Source organism: Oryzias latipes, chromosome 13 (genome assembly GCF_002234675.1).
Source record: "Oryzias latipes chromosome 13, ASM223467v1".
In the NCBI taxonomy this organism is placed as follows: domain Eukaryota; kingdom Metazoa; phylum Chordata; class Actinopteri; order Beloniformes; family Adrianichthyidae; genus Oryzias; species Oryzias latipes.
In genome coordinates, this window is record NC_019871.2 from 11387274 (window position 1) to 11399683 (window position 12410).

The 12410-nt window shown below is 35.9% G+C and overlaps 1 protein-coding gene across 1 annotated transcript; it reads right to left on the reverse strand.

The window, feature by feature from the left end:
• Positions 1–479: 479 nt before the first annotated feature.
• Positions 480–5803, reverse strand: nkapd1 (NKAP domain containing 1). The gene is made up of 6 exons (XM_004075338.4): positions 5696–5803; positions 5315–5391; positions 3059–3147; positions 2799–2939; positions 2237–2290; positions 480–1577 (listed from the first exon to the last, which is right to left on the reverse strand). Exons 2-6 carry the CDS (start codon positions 5381–5383, stop codon positions 1166–1168), a joined length of 765 nt encoding a protein of 254 aa, XP_004075386.1. The 5' UTR covers positions 5384–5391; positions 5696–5803; the 3' UTR covers positions 480–1165.
• Positions 5804–12410: the final 6607 nt, after the last annotated feature.

The following is a 12410-nucleotide window of genomic DNA, read 5'->3' on the forward strand; positions in this document are numbered from 1 at the left end:
GCACCAGGGTTAATTGAACATTTGCTGCACATGCAGCACGCACAGGGTGTTTTATGTTGAAAGGAACTCGTGCTTCTAATAGTAAAAACAATTTTATATTTAGAATACATTTTCTCTTTCTATATTCATGTTTTTCAGTTCTATATATCATTAAACATAAATGGTAAATACTTCTCTTCCTTCTTTGAAGGCCCAAGGCTCTTTCCGACCACAGTCCTGTTCGCCCATTTACACGCCGCTGCCACCAGCCTTCCACCAGAGGCAAGGAGTCTTGCCCAAGGACCCTTTGGTATATGGGCAGGCAAGGTGGGAATTGAACCTGCAATCTTCTAATCAGAGGTTGACCACCCTACCACAGAATATATCAAAGATAATACAAGTATTTTGACATTTGGCAAATTAGCTTGGAACTGTGCATTTATTCGAGCTAGAAGCTTTAAATTGTTAAACCAACGTGACAAAAAACTTTAACCTAAAACTTTTGTTTTCATCTTTATTTTATTAAATTTCTATACAACAATTTGCAAATAGTTTTTAAAAAACTGTACAATTCAGTCGTTTCCCAGAGTGAAAAGATTCAATAAAAACAGACTGTCTATTTTTGTTGTTACAAAGTTTGACTGAATTAAAATAAACTGGGGAAAAAATGCCACAGCGCACATTACAAAAACAAAATCAAACGTCATATTGTTTTTCAGTAAATGATTAAGCTTTACTGACACCTTAGAAAAATAGTTTCTCAAAATCTTTCATACCCAAAAAATGTAAATAAAAACATAAAAAAAAACGTATTTTTTTAAGAAAGGCAGTCTCCCTGTGAATATAATACGACCTTAAAAAAATACTATTCCCGTAATGATTAAAAGTCTCTTTATGAGTTGAATAACCCAAAGTGTTGTCGTTTGTGTGCAGCAGGCTGAGGATGGGCCGCTCGCTGAGCTGCATTCTGATGAGGCAGGTGCTGGATAGCATGCTGTCTGCTGACTGCACTGCAGAGCTGATGAGTTATGGCTCCTCAGAGCTGCCAGACAAGCAGCTGATCTCCAACCACATCCAGCAATACAACACAGCGCTGCAGTGAGGAGTCCTCCATGCAGCTCTGGGCCAACTAAAGACTCTGCTCTAGTTTGTGAGGGGTTTCTTTTGTTGTTCACAGCCTCGCATCTCAGTCTGCAGAGCTGTCATCCGAGCTCTCACCATCTGCAGCTTTCCAATCTTTCCTCTTCTTTTTTTCAAAGTCTGGCCCCGAGTCCGACTCGGACAGCCGCTTCCTCTTTCTAAAGGCCCGTGTCCGTCTCTTGCTTTTTTCCTCATTACTGTCCCCTGAGCTGCTGTCCTCGTCTCTCCGCCTGCTTTTCTTGTTTTTGTGTCGACTTTTTGTGCGTTTTCTTTTCCTCGGCTTGTCCTTTGTGTCACTGCTTTCATTGCTGCTTCCGCCGCTGCTCGAGGATTCGGCTCTCTTCTTTCTGTCTTCGGCTTTCTTCTTCTTTTTCTTTTTTCTCTTTCGAGAGGATTTCTTGGTGTCGGACTTGGACTTTTTTCTTTTGCAGGCCTTCTTCATGGAAACACTTTTTTCACTGGAACAGAAAAGAAGAAGGAAATTGCTCAATCTAAAACAGTAGCACATAGTAGGATTTCAGCTGGAACCTAAAGCCGTGTTGCAGGATTTACAGGTTTGAAGTACAGAAAAGGGAAAATCAATGATGTCTGCTATATAGCTGATGCTTTCTCAGAAGACTTCGATAAAAAAATTCTAACTATTGTCATAAAAGAGCAAGCTTGGCTTTGTCAGAAAATGGCATAAACAGGATTTGTTGTCGACTAAAAGATGTGTTACAAAAAAAATGGTCCAAATATGAAAATACCTGAAGTGTTTTAAAGCTATCTTCATTAATTACTTGCATATCAATGTTTTTTTTTTTTTTACTAGTGCTGATCCTAATATTGAGAATAAAACTACATGATTGGATCAGTCACTGTGCTGTGTTTTATGGTCCAAATAATTGAAATGTCGAGTAACAATCCAAACATATACACTTGTTGTGATGTGAGCTTTTCTTTTTTAGATTAAATGTTCTTTCTTTTACTTTTTTTGAATATATAATTTTAATCCCTCAGAATTGGTAACGGCAGGTTGAAATGTTTCCCAAAGGTGTTAAAAATGACATTAGCTGTCATCATTTTTTCACATGACTGTATAATAATGGATGGTTAAGAGTTCAGAAATTGTGCTTACCCATCACTTTCAAACTCCTCAGGATAAAGCTCCTTGAAGCCGCTATGTCCCCATCTGAGACAGAAGCAAGCCGTACATATTTTAGAGAACTCTTTAAAAATAGAAAAGTGAATTTACTCGTATTTGTTTACATCTAATTAAAGGACGTTAACTGTCACAGACTAACAAAACGAAGACTTGCATAAAAACAGTGTAGCCGGTGCTAATTGAAGTTTTGGTGACGTGCAGATTTTTGCCTGTCATCCCTTCAACATTATATTTTTAGCAGCAGAAATTTGAATTCTTCATCCGCCAAAGATTGTTTTGTTAAACAATCTTTTTCTTTTCAATTAAGTGTCATCACTGTCTCCTCCTCCGTCCTGTTGGCTGCAGTGTCTGGGAGTCCTGTGCTAATTGTTCAGCGCTTCACCCTGCTGATTTCTAATGAATCTGTCAAAGTTTTGAATCCTTTTCAAGATTATTCACCCGTAAAGTTATCACACTTTATACTTGCATATTATCAAGCTGGTTTTTTTTTTTTCCCCATCCATTTTCCCCTTATTGAAACAGCATGACGTCGTACCTGTCAGGATCTCCGGCCTCAAACTCATAAAGTTTGCGCGTCCAGTACCGGGCCTCTCTTTCGTCGTGCTGCGAGGCTCTGTCTTGGCTCCGACTCACGTCTCTGGGGTGATCGGGCACCCTGTCGCAGTGCATATGGCCTCTGCAATGTATGGCCTGTGAACTTATCTAACCCTGACAAGATCTCCAAATGATGAACTCATTAAATGTGGTGAGACTGTTCTTTAAAAAACGCTCAAGGAGAAGGTAAAATGCGTTTACCTCACGTTGTCTTTGAACGGCAGCTGTTTCGGATGGGACATCTGCATCTCCCAGCCTCGCATTTTCCACATCTCCATCTCCTCCTGGATCTGCAGGAAGCAATGATGTGTGCAGAAACACCTAATGTGACACCTGGATTCACACAATTACACGAAGACAGTCTCGTGGCAACACTTTTATTTTTTTGTGTGCTTTTCATTAATGGAGTGGATAGACTACACACTTCAGAGGAAAGAAAAAGAGAAAACCCCAAAGCGATTTGTTTCAATTTATTGAAGAACCTGATATAGCATTGATTTTTCCGTCAACACCCATCAGCAGTACAATAGAAAGATCCAACAGGACAGTGCAGTCTTCAGGCCAAAAAAATGGAAGAAATGAGGCTTTTAAACAACTGCCGTTTTTCAAAATGTGGGGCTGAAAAGAGAAGCACCTGGAAAGCAGTGAGCCATCCTCCCATATGTAAGTAAATCTAAACCGCCACAGCCAGCTCAAAGAACAGTTTTTAGTAGGCCTGCACAATATCACAAATTTATTGTTATCGTGATATCATATCGCAAAAGACGGAGAAAATTGCAATAAATGTTTACCTTAAATGTGCCAAAAAAATCTTATGGCTTAAGCTTAAGCTTGAAGAATTTATCGAATCAACTAATTCCATTTATGCATTTGACCAATCAGATGCACTTCATCACGATGTTGACCAATCGGATGAAGCCCTTTGAAGTTAGATGTTCATCTCCTATATAGATGAGGGTCATTTGGAGTATAATTTAATGTATAATATTTATATAATATAAAACTACTGTTTCAGTGAAATGGAAATGATGTATTTGGTTGTTTTGCTTTTTGTTCATGTACCACAAGTTATATCGTCATCGCAATATTGATCACTAAAATCCAGAGTTTTCCTCATATCGTGCAGCTCTAGTTTTTAGCCTTCTTTTTTTTTTAATCTCCAGTTTTTCTCCATTGACTGAAAGTTGGTGTAATTCTAATGTTTCCATCTGAAGGTCGGTCTGAGAAACTCCCAAGATTTGACATTTTCTACCTACAGTATTAACATACTTTTGTTGCCAGGTCAGACTTTCAAAAGAACTTGTGGGATTTGTTATGTCACTAAATCACTTTGTGAAAACTTTAGCATTGAACAAAAAAAATATATATACAAGTCTATGTCTATATATATATATATGTCTATATATATATTGCTGATACAGGATATTCACACACAAAAAGAGTCAACATGACTTTAGAGACCAGAGAAGTTACAGCCCATAAACAGCAGATCACACTGTAATAAACTGAAACTTCAACACAGTGATATACCATATTCTGCAACAATATGTCAAACTTTTCTTAGTTGTTTCTCTATTTTTTCAGTTGCTAACTTTTTTGGTGTTTAGTCCTTGTTCTGTAGATCTTTGAGAGTTGAAAGTTTTTACTCAATGGCACAGAAATGAACTTTATTTATTAAAGCTCAAAATGATCAAATCTGCCAAGACTTGTAAACGCTGAAAAAATAGTTTTTTGTGAGCATAGTGATGATGTATCTAAGGGTAAGCATGGTTTTTAAATACAAATACAAAAAAACAATAATAACAATAATTACAAATGTGTGTCGCAAGTTAATAAAATGAAACAGAAAATCCTCATATCTTTATCCATTGTTAAAATTACATTACAGTGGCGAGTATACTATATTACACACATTCAGATATGGTAGTTAGTAAATGTTAGGAGTCTCTATATTTGTCCTGCCCTGTTAGAGCATTATGTGTGGAAGAATCTGTAAATGATAAAGGAATCATGACAAATCAAAAACGTAGAGCTACTATGTATCCTTCCACACAGTGAGGTCACAAAAACGGACTAGCTTTTTGGAGAGAAATTGTATTTTTGAATTCGTTTTATTTTTTCTTTTGCCACTGTTCTGTGCTTCATATAATCTCAAATAAAATGCACAGTGAATAATTTAAACGACACGGTACTAAATTGTTTTTCTTTTTAATTATTGTTTTTAATTTATTAATTTTAAGTCATCTCTGTGACACGATATGATAAAAGTCTAATTATTTTGTTCCAGAAAATTTACCTAAGCAGCTTGGCGATCAATCTAAAATAGGCTAATAATTCGAAAGCTACCGAATTTCTAAGTAAACAGTCAAAAATGTTTGGCTTAGGCGCAAAACCAAACATTTTTGGCTGTTTTGGGGATTTAGCTTCTTGTTCAAACACACACAACAACGAACATACCTTGTTGTGTGCATCTGTATGCCGGATGACATTCCGCAGCAAGGTCTTCCCCGCCGGCTGCTTTGACATGATGACACCTGAAATAAGGACCCATATGAAACACTAAGTACAGTGCAGGCAGGAGAAGTACGAGAATAAATAAAAAATGATTTCAACGCGACGCAACCATGAAACCATAGCTCCTCGAAAGTCTCCCCTGCTAGCTTAGTTGGCTAGCTACTGTCGGCTTTCCTCTCAACCCAAAATCTGTTTATGATCAATATAGCTAAATTTAGCCAACAGTTACATAATTAAAAATCTGTAACATCGTATCGTAAACGTACGTTAAATAATTTACTCGTGAAACTATAAAGTTAAGAGGAATAAATCGTTTTGGCTAACCTCTGTTAGTACTTCCGCTGAAAAGTCGTTTGCCTGTCGCTTATTTTACGTCACTGGGGGAAAAAAAGAAAAGAAAGAGAGCCTGAATGATGATTGGCGTAGGAACACATCAATCAAATTGGTAACCAATAAAACTGTAAGATTTGACCCACGGTAAAATTGTATCAAGTCAATTGAAAGGGAAAAAAAAAGTTAATATAATAATATTTGTTGTAGTAATAGTAGTATTAATCCTTGGGGATTATCAATGTATTTTTCATAAATGAATTAAAAAATACTCCAGTACGTTATCTAACTGTAAATAAATATGTTCGTATTTGTTTACATCCAATAAAGGACAATATCTGTCACACTAACTAACAAAACGAAGACTTGCATAAAAACTGTATAGCCGGTGCTAATTGAAGTTTTGGTGACGTGCAGATTTTTGCCTGACATCCCTTCAACATTATATTTTTAGCAGCAGAAATTTCAATTCTTCATCCGCCAAAGATTGTTTAACAAAACAGTCTTTTTCTTTTCAATTAAGTGTCATCACTGTGTCCTCCTCCGTCCTGTTTGCTGCAGTGTCTGGGAGTCCTGTTTCTTCCTAATTAAAAAAATAAACAATTTCCTTATTCCATATGGCAAAACTCATTATTTTCTATAAAACCCAAACTGCTTTTGCAATAAGGTACAACCCAAAGGAGGATTGAAGTGATATTACACATTAAATATTGTTTTAAAAAAGTATCTCTTCTAAAATCAAGAACTATTAAACATGTAAAATGAAAAAAAAAGGACTACTTCTCTGTTTTTAGATGACGTTATTAATCCCACAATGGGGAAATTAATTTATCTTATAATAATAATTTATCTTATAAATTTCCAGACCAGCGAATAAGCTTGAGAAAACTCATTACATTTTGCAATATTTATTGGTCTACTGTGTTGAGTTTCATCTTGGCATACAATTTTTACATTTGCAGACACACGCTACAAAACAGAACACATTTAGCATCACTGTAAGCCTGAGCATTGTTGTGGTTTGTTCCAATCATGCTCTTTAACCATTCTAAATCCACTTTTCAAAAATATTGCACCATTACATGAGTTGCTCTGCGTATTTCTTAGCCTTTGAGTGCAGCCTTAGCCGACATATTACCTCATTCATTGTTTTATTTCAAAAAGAATGTATCCTTTAATTATATATAAATGCAATTAGGCTTTCATAAAGTCGTTAAGAAAGGGTTTCTATTTAATTAGTGTTTCATCAACAGCAACATTAATTAGCTTTGTTTAGAGTAGTTCACTTGTAAGAGTTTTGTGTTAGCCAGGTACTCATTATTTATTAAATGAAAACCTATTGTAAAGGCAAAATGGATAAATGTGGATATTGGTTCTTCTAGAAACAAAACGTTAAAAGTAAAGGCCAAAGTTTGAAAGGACTGCTTAGAGGGCTTTTTTCAGCAGCTCGATTGGTGTATTTTCAATGTTTTTGCAAATCTGTAACAAAATTAGGTACTTTTTTTCCACAAAGCCTTGGTGTTTCATACATTTCAGCCAGGTTTTGTTCACATAATGGTGCTAACAGAAAAACTGAAGTGATAACTGTGTTTGGGTTCTTTCCCAGGTGGAGGAACTGAAGCCACAGGAGTCCATTTGTCATTGTTGGAAAATAACCAAGTAGTAAACAAGGTCTACAATTCAGTGAGTCCATTTTCCTTTTTCTACATTTTAGTTGTATCACTCCTATATTCCAAGACCATACAGCGATTTTTGTGTAGTCTAACTTGAGTGCATATTTAGACAAGATGTTCAGGTTTCACATATTTGACATGCAGTTTTAATTAAATTTTTGCCTTTGTTTCATTCTTGTATTATATTGATTTTTCTTATGTCAAGCATTAATTGTAGACAATACAATATAAAATAAATCACACAGATTTATCAAACTCATAACAGAAATGATGAAAAACAAACAAGCAAGAATAAAGACGCAGTTAAATCACAACTGATTAATTAAATATAGTGATCATTAATTAAAGTCAAGTAGAATTTGATTTATTGCTTGAAAAGGAGTGGGAAGAAGCGAGTTTATCTAATCCCACCCCTACTGAGGTATTTCATTTCATAATCTTGCATAGTTTTCGTTATCCGGTTCTGATCAGATAGATTCTTTTCAAGTAACAAAATCAGGCGCTTATTGATGATTGATTATCTTCAGAAAACATTCATTCATGATTTCAGTAAACAGTAACGTGAATCACACACCATACAGCAGATATTTAACACTCATTGATAGTCAGATTACAATTGTATTGAATCCAGATATCTTTGCTACACATTGCAGATCAAGTTATCAAGAAAATCGAGTCTCATAGAATTCTTACATCTTTTCAGTAAACATTAATGATAAGTAACCGATATGTATTAATCACTGATTATCATAATATCATCATATTAAACCAGTAATTATTGCTACACACTGAAGTAAAGAAAATTGATAGCTTAATAGATTGTAAATAAAAAACACCTGTTAATCTTTAACTTATCTTATTACTTCGTAAAATTAGAGTTTCTTTATGAATTTTCTTCAAGATTAGTATATTTGCACATTTTTTGAGCTCATTACTTAACTCGTTCCAAAGTTTAGTGCCATCTCTTTGGCTTCTGATGTAAATTCACCAATCTTGACAAATTGTTTTCTTCCTGTTAAATAGCTTGTGAGCCATCTTAGCGCTAGTCCTCTTCTCCCATACACTTCCAGTTTGTCAAGTAGGATGTCATGATTGAGAGTGTCAAATGCTTTTTTTAAGTCAATGAAAATTCCAGCTGCATATTTCTTTTATCCAGAGCGTTTGTGATTTCCTCCACAGCATCAATGATAGCTAATGAGGTTGATCATTTTGTAGACCAGTAGTTAACCAATGACATTCTGCAAATTTGCTCTTGAATTTATTATTTGGACAGTTCTTATTGTAAAGTGAGCTAAATATTTCTAAAAAAAAACCTTTATAAGCAACATCTTCATCTTTGTCTCTGTACAAAGAGTTCCAGTTTTATCTGGCTAAGTCAATGGGCAGTATAAAGGGGCAGAACGTGTAACCCTTGTGCTATCCTAGGTACTTTAACATTGGGAGTTGGGTCATCTAGACCCCACTAGACAGTTAGCTGAACCTTTTTTCTTATTAGACAAACATAAAAAACATCAAATTAGTCGAGCTGCAAAAAAAAAAAAAAAAAAGAACAGATCATTAAAAACAAAATCTACATGAAAAAAGTGTTTCTGGGGCAATTCTTGATGCATTCAGATGTTTGCGGCAACACACAGTGGAACACATTTAACTAAAAAAACTAAGAGACTGGTGAGAGTTTCTGAACAGTAGTTGATTAATAATAATAGAGGGTGACTCTCCAATAAACAGGAACATTCCTTGCCATCTTACATTCTTATCCATATTGCATTTGACAGTGAAAATGGATGAAATTTCCAGATAAAAGATTCTTATCAGAGGTGCTTCATGCATTTCTGTTTGAAGGTCACTAAAATGAAAAACATCGATCATTTGTATTTTGCAGCAGCAGACACAACAATAATTTACAATCAGATCCCATTGTCATCTTGCCAACAATCTGCTCTATTTTAGCAATTCATTTGATTTGCAAATAGGCCGTCTGCATTCTGTCCCTGTAGCACACAAGCTTTCATCTCTCCTCCTTACTCCCCAGTGGTGGAATGACTTTCTCTCAGCTCTTGGTAAAGCAAAGTCATTGCTTGTATATCATCCATAAATGAATCCTGTAGTCTTGGCTACAAACACTTTGTTTCCCTCTATTTCCCCAGTCACATAATGCTTTCCCCCAAAACCTTATTGTCTTCCAGGCTGGAGCCTAAAGTTTGTCTTTGTCTTTTTAATATTTGAGAAAAAGCAATCAAAGTCATGTTGAGCTGAACAGAAATCGGTGCACAAGGCAACAGAAACTAATTTATTGAGGCTGGAGGGGTAAATTATTGAATTTGCCAGAGTTATCTGTGCTTCTTGTTGCTGTTCCATTTTTCTCTCCCTCTTTCTCTGTTTCGACAAAGGTATAATTTTGCTTATTGCTGCACGTGTTTGTGCACAAGATATGTCTTCATTTCAAGTCCAAAATAAATATTTGTTATATTTTTCTTCTCTTTGGGTATAGAGAAGCAGAGTCAAACTTTTATGTATTTAAATATTGCCCCTATAGCTTAAGACCAGGACTTTTTTTAGCTCTCATTGAACTTCCTGAAATGGATAAAAGGTGTGTCTAGCTGAGCAGGAAGATTCTCTTGGAATAGATTAATTTCCAGGAATTTCAATTTCACATAATATAGAAGCATTCATTTTACCTTACAGGATCTTAACAGCATCTTACAAGAAATAGCCTCTTCTAACTGGCTTTAGACTCCACAGCACCGCAGAAACACAAACCTGCTCTAATCCTATCCACACCAGCCATTCAGATACCTGACTTCCTGGAATGTACCATCTTCCTGTAGGTGAAGGTAACAATGGTAAGAAGAAATCATGCTTTGACAACTGGATTTGGATTGTATAAATGTTACAAAAGTATGACTGTGAAAAAAAATTGAAACAAAAATCAAACAAAACAAAACTTCATCTGTTCCCATCCCTTTCGTTATGAGCTAGTGAGATTACACCAATGATAAGGCAACGAGGCAGTGCACAGATTTCCTTCTTTGGATTATTATAAAGTTGTATACTTTAAAAGACACCCCTAGAGGTGCACAATGAAATAATAATACAGCATTTTAAGAAAATCGATGAATGGGTTACTTTTAACCTCCTTAGAGCTAGCATCCACATGCATAGACATCAGATTTTGGGTTATATTGCCAATGTAGTTAATTCCTTGACTACGTGTGTGGAGAGTTAGCTCAAACATTAGCTCGGGTCCTAAGAGGTTAATTTGATTTTGCATTCAAATACGGGGGTGTAATAAGGATCAGGCCTCTTTTTTTGGTATGGTTTTAAAATGTTTCTCTTCCTGCTCGCGATCCTACAATGAACACGACCCGAACGACGAAGACAAACTTCTCATTCACAATTAATGTTTATTGAGGTAATATACTGAAAAACAAATGTGGTTGGAAAAAAGTAACTATTTTTAAATTATATTTTACATTAAAAAATTCAAGTTATGTAGAAAATGTACTTTTAATCATTTTTTTAATTATTTAAAATTCAAATTGTTGCACAATTTGAAAATCTATGGCCTTTCAGTAGAGTCAGCAAAACAGATACCAAAAGAAAATCTTGCCTTTCAGTCTTTCTGAGATAAATGTGTTTTTCCCTGCAGTTTTACAGCATGAACCTTATGCTGCATTAGTCTGTGGCTTTACATACATATTCATGAATCTGTGCCAAAGTAGCCCCTGAAAGCATGTGTTGATGGTGCTCATGCAGAATTCAAGACTGCTATTTTGTTCTGGACAGAACTGCAAGCTGTCACATGGAGAGCTACTTCAATGTTGTGTTGATGATGCCAGCAACATTTGTAACAGCTTAATGACATTGCGCTAGGCTCAATCGCCTTCCAGAGGGGTACTTCACACCAGCAGCATGTCAGAGAATAGTTTGGATTTTTCTTGCCTGCCCTCGACGCATCTCTGATGCTTTATAGTGTTTATTTTTGGACCTCCTTTTCCAGTAACAGTGCAGGGAAATGAGTGTGTATGAAGTAGGGCAATAATTGCAGGCTGATGGATAAACAGCAATTTCCTCTTCAAGTAACTCCCAACTTCCTGTGACTTTGTAGGTCCTTCACTTCGTTAAGCATTTGTGTGTTTGTGGCAAAAGACTACTACGTGTTTCTCCTGCAACAATATACTGATAATAAATATAAAAAATAGGGGTCTAACGATTAAATGACTTAATTGATGAATTAATTTATTCAATTAATTTAATTTTCTATTATCCAACTTGGACCTTTGTCTAAAGAAAGCTGTTAATCGAATCAACCTGTACTGATGGTAAATCATTATTATCATAAATTGATAATATCAATATTGGAAAATACCATTTGGATTGAAGCATGGTAGGTTTATTTTACTCTAATATAAAGATGGAATATTCTAACAATGTTCTATTTATATTATTTCATGTGGAAAAACAACAGTGGGCTGGACTTTGTCAAACTAATGGCGCATTCAGACTGGAAAAGTCCATTGGTCTGGATTGAGTCCTGAACCTTGAGGTTGGTCTGAATTCAGACTGTATTCAAGCAGACATTCATGTTCCAAAACAAAGCTTGGTAACAAAAGCAAGTTACTAAAGATCTCTTTAGTCACTGGCCAGGAATTAAGAGGTTGGGGCAAAGCAATCAGAGAAACAGTAATGTCCTAAAGACAGTGGTCTGAGTACAGACCAAGCACAAGGTTCTGGACTTGAATGTACCCTAAATTTCGCTGTTCAGTTTTGAATAACATATTAATTCATCCATCTTCTTCTGTTTGTCCCTTTCGGGGTCACGGGGCTGCCGGAGTCTATCCCGGGCACTTATGGGCTAAGGCAGAGGACACCCTGGACAGGTCACACATATCACACACCCATGCACACTCACACCTATGGACAATTTGGAGTGACTAATTAACCTATGAAGCATGTTTTGGGACGGTGGGAGGAAGCTGGAGTCCTGGGAGAAAACCCACATGTGCACAGGGAGAACATGCAAACTCCACACAGAA

Excerpts from the sequence above, each read along its gene's own strand:
- nkapd1 (XM_004075338.4), bottom strand. The coding sequence starts at position 5,383 with ATGTCAAAGCAGCCGGCGGGGAAGACCTTGCTGCGGAATGTCATCCGG. Across the intron at positions 2,940-3,058 it reads CCGTTCAAAGACAACGTGAG|AGGCCATATGCACTGCGACA; the intron begins GTAAACGCATTT and ends CATACATTGCAG. Across the intron at positions 1,578-2,236 it reads GAGGAGTTTGAAAGTGATGG|TGAAAAAAGTGTTTCCATGA; the intron begins GTAAGCACAATT and ends TTTCTGTTCCAG.